This window comes from Doryrhamphus excisus, chromosome 10 (genome assembly GCF_030265055.1).
Source record: "Doryrhamphus excisus isolate RoL2022-K1 chromosome 10, RoL_Dexc_1.0, whole genome shotgun sequence".
Classification (NCBI taxonomy): Eukaryota; Metazoa; Chordata; class Actinopteri; order Syngnathiformes; family Syngnathidae; genus Doryrhamphus; species Doryrhamphus excisus.
Window position 1 is genome coordinate 2,056,780 of NC_080475.1, and position 4,049 is coordinate 2,060,828.

Here is a 4,049-nt window from a genome sequence, read left to right on the forward strand (position 1 = left end):
TCACATGGTCTCCCTGTAAGTAATGTGGAAGCTGTCACCCAAGCTTTGACTGGACTGACTAAATATGGCATTGATTACGTTATGACTCATACAGAATGATACAACAGGGTGGGGGGCATGTGAAGGGGATTAGGGTCTTGGGTTTCACAACAGGCGCCGCCAATTCTACAGAATTTTGAGGACCACTGCTGCTGCAAGACAATGACCCGAGTATTCATGAAGCACATTACTGCAACAGCACAAGTTGACAAATCTGTCATTGTTTTAATCATGAGTGGAAAACATGTTTGGAATTTGAAGTAACATTTTTTTTTACAGTCATTCATAACAAAATGTAAAAACAACGCACCTCCACACACTTAACTTAAACGTTTATAAACTAAAGCTTTCAACATTTCCTGTTAAACAGTCATTCTTCACACACATAAGGAATTAGTGATTGAACACATTATTGATACAGCCTGAGGCCAAATGAAAAATTAAAAAAAAGGACTCAAGGGATCCCCAGTGGAATTGTAAAGGAGATGTAGTCTCCCATCTCGCCCCATTCAGCTCTGTAGTGCTGGTAAATTGTGATCCACGTGGTGAGTACTGCCAGCCATAACAGCAACCCCAGTGCAGAGCGTTTCACATCTATGTGAACATTTGAAAACAAACAAAAAATGGTTATTAGTTAGTTGAAAAAATACCTTTATATTCAGTATCATCAGCTTTGTTCATACACAACAATGAGAGTTTTTCATATTGATGGCTTCTCATGACATAAGAGACAACATTGTTGTACCAACCACACAAGTTACAATGTAATATATTCATATATAATTATTCCAGTTCCATATGTGTTTAATTTACTGTTGCTGAGTTGCTTCTGTATGTTTACATAGTGGAACCGCCATTTTCAATGAACATTACTACCACAAATGTGTCTTGGTTTATGTACACTGCCAAACAAACTAATTCTCAGAATGAAGTGCCCAAACAGTTGAATAGGTGCAGATTCTGGAAGAACTAGAAATCTTTCTGTGCTGGTTTATCGTGTGTAGCTGCTCTATAGGAGTCCACAACTCAATACAAAAGGCCGAAAAATGAGCACAATAGGTCCACTTTAATATGTCCGAGAGTAACAGATTAATTGGATTAACATGATTTCTTATGGGGGAAAACGGCTTGGATTTTCTTATCATCTGGAATAGATTAATGACAAAAACCGAGGTTAAATTCTAAGGTTTTTGCACTCACATGTTTTTATCTGGAGCTGTTCTGTGTAGGCTGGCTTTAAAAAAGCTTCTTTGAAAAACCAAACCACGTTGACAAGCCACAGGAACGGCAGTAAGGCAAATCCACCTGAGAGAAGAAAACAAATTGCAACAGCAAATAATGGATTCATTCAGTAACACTCAATCTAAATGTGTTAAATACCAATTTGCAGCAAAGTGAAACGCATCGTAATATATGGCTTCATTTTATGTGTGTTTTTCTATGCTCTCACCTAAATAATACTTTCTGCATAGGTTAAGTTTCTCCTCGTTTGGCAGTCTTTCCAGGTTCATTGTGGTTGTCTGAGATCTTCTGTAACAAAACACAGGAGCAAGAAGTTCAAAATCTCTACATAATTAGTCAAAATAACGATTCTAAACACCAAATGATGGAACTGCGTATTGTATAACGTTTGTTGGAGTATTGCAAAAAAAAAACAACAACCGGGGAATCATCGGTAGCTAGCTTAGCTTCTGTCTACTCTGACCACAAACATATAAGCCACTCACATATTTCCAGCGATACTATGTCACTGTATAGCTTGCGTAATTACAAGATAAAGTATAACTGACCAGTTATTTCCTAATAACAATTTCCAAAAAGAAAAAGCGGTGGGTGAAAACTAAATGGAAACAAAACAGGTCAGTTACTTCCTGCTTGTGCCTCGCCTCTTGCGTCTTCTTTGTGGGTTACTTCTTTGAGTCCACTAATGCCGACTAACAGCTCATACCGCCATCTAGTGTCCAGAAATATGACAGCACACATCATGAACGTCAGTCAAGCGTTTACCTTCCTCACGCAGTGATTCTCATCGCCTGCCTCTCACTCTCTCTCTCTCGCTCTCTCGACTTCTTCTTCTTTTGGTTTAATGGCGGGTTGCAACCATGACTTAAAAAAAGGTGCATACCGCCACCTACTGTACCAGAATGGGCACTTTACTTACTTTATGTTCGGATGAGTAGCAGAGATATCAAATGATATTACTACTAATAATAATGTTAATAAATATTCTAATATTATTAGAATAATTATTTTTTAATAATCTATATTATTTTATACAGTCCCGTGTCCTTTAAATACCTTATCACCGCCCTCTGTATATCTCTAATACATACATACATACATACTTCACATGTGCTTTTACCTACTAAAAACAATGTTTTATTTAACCCAGTATGATCAAATCGTAGCCTTGTTAAGACAGTTTCCTCTTTTCTTTTTTTCATCTTCACTGTGTTCAACTGTGTTTTAACATCTTTTTGTACTTTGTAGTATTCTTTTTTATCAATATCCCATCTGTTTTGCCATTTTCCCATGATTTGTTTTTGATAATTGCCTCTGGTACACTATACACTATAATTCATTGATAGTATATAAACTCCGATTCCCACCTTCCCTTCTTCGTTTTTGAGCCATCTGCATATATCTATCGAAGTAACTATAATATTTATTTCTTATATATTGACTTGTTTTAGCTTATATCTCTATCTACTTCCGGTTTGGGGAAAGCCAGATAGGAACATTAGCTCTCTCGACTTCGAGTTGACACAGAAGTATTATCATAAGTCCCTACACGTTAATAAATTACCATATTAATTAACCATGTGTACATTGTTTACGTGGAGTGAATACGGCTGCAATTAATTACCATACTAAGTAGTATGTACCTTACACTTAAAACTCTGAAGTGATTTTTTTTATATTGGGGACATTTTTAATGGGGGCACTTGCAGATCCATACTAGGGCACGTGCCCCAGTGAAACCTGTCTCGCGACGCCGCTGGGCACGTGCTCCAGTGAAATTTGTTGGCGACGCCGCCGGAGGTAGGTAATATTAGACGACGACAACAACTTGTTAAATATATTATTTTATTTTGATTTGACTCTAAATTAATAAACTTCAAGGTGGATATCAGAAGCTTAGCAGAAGAAAGCAGCAAGAAATGAGAGAAATAACTGAAGTCCTAGCTAGGCAGGCAACAAAAGTCTGTCTTAAGTTAATGCTAGGTTAGCTAACGTTATACCTGTGTCAAGACAACTATATTAATTAACTGTAATTAATTAACTGTCGGGGGAACTTCCAGTGAGTTTAATCAGCATGAAATATAATGTTGCTTATGGTCTACTGGTTCTACTCAGGAACCAGCATCCTCAGCATCCCGAACTGTGCATCAATGATGATTTTGAGTAAACTTGTGTTAGTTGATATAGCCGATGGATGGAGCAGTGGTTCTCAAATGGTGTATCTTCAGAGAGAAAGACATTTTCCCCTAAGATCAAGTCGTGAGCCACATTTTTAAACCAAGTTTATTTCACAGAAATTGGCTGAGAAGCACAATGGAGCAGAATAGGCGTCAACATCTTGCCATCTTGTTAGTGGAGAGTGAGGAACTTTCCAAGTTAAGCCACAGCCAAGTGATTGATCACTTTGCAAAAATGAAAACAAGACGTTACAATTTACAACAACTCACAACCCTAGTGAGGATAAGCGGTAGAAAATGAATGAATGAAAAATTGCAGGCTGCAAGGTGGAAGAGTGGTTAGCGCACAGACCTCACAGCTAGGAGATGGCCTAGGGTTCAATTCCACCCTTGGCCATCTATGTGTAGAGTTTGCATGTTCTCCCCGTGCAAACATGCTAGGCTAATTGGCGACTCCATATTGTCCATATGTATGAATGTGATTGTGAATGGTTGTTTGTCTATATGTGCCCTGTGATTGGCTGGCCACCAGTCCAGGGTGTACCCCGCCTCTCGCACGAATACAGCTGGGATACGCTCCAGCACCCCCGC

General features: G+C 38.4%; 1 protein-coding gene across 3 annotated transcripts; it reads right to left on the reverse strand.

Annotated features, from left to right (window-relative positions):
* Positions 1–244: 244 nt before the first annotated feature.
* On the reverse strand, positions 245–1,988 carry psenen (presenilin enhancer, gamma-secretase subunit). 3 transcript variants are annotated; one of them, XM_058084768.1, is made up of 4 exons: positions 1,908–1,988; positions 1,490–1,569; positions 1,240–1,344; positions 245–633 (listed from the first exon to the last, which is right to left on the reverse strand). In XM_058084768.1, exons 2-4 carry the CDS (start codon positions 1,548–1,550, stop codon positions 494–496), a joined length of 306 nt encoding a protein of 101 aa, XP_057940751.1. In that variant the 5' UTR covers positions 1,551–1,569; positions 1,908–1,988; the 3' UTR covers positions 245–493. The 3 variants fall into 3 exon arrangements, with proteins under 3 accessions (XP_057940751.1, XP_057940749.1, XP_057940750.1); XM_058084766.1 differs by having other exon boundaries at positions 1,830–1,980; XM_058084767.1 differs by having other exon boundaries at positions 1,767–1,940.
* Positions 1,989–4,049: the final 2,061 nt, after the last annotated feature.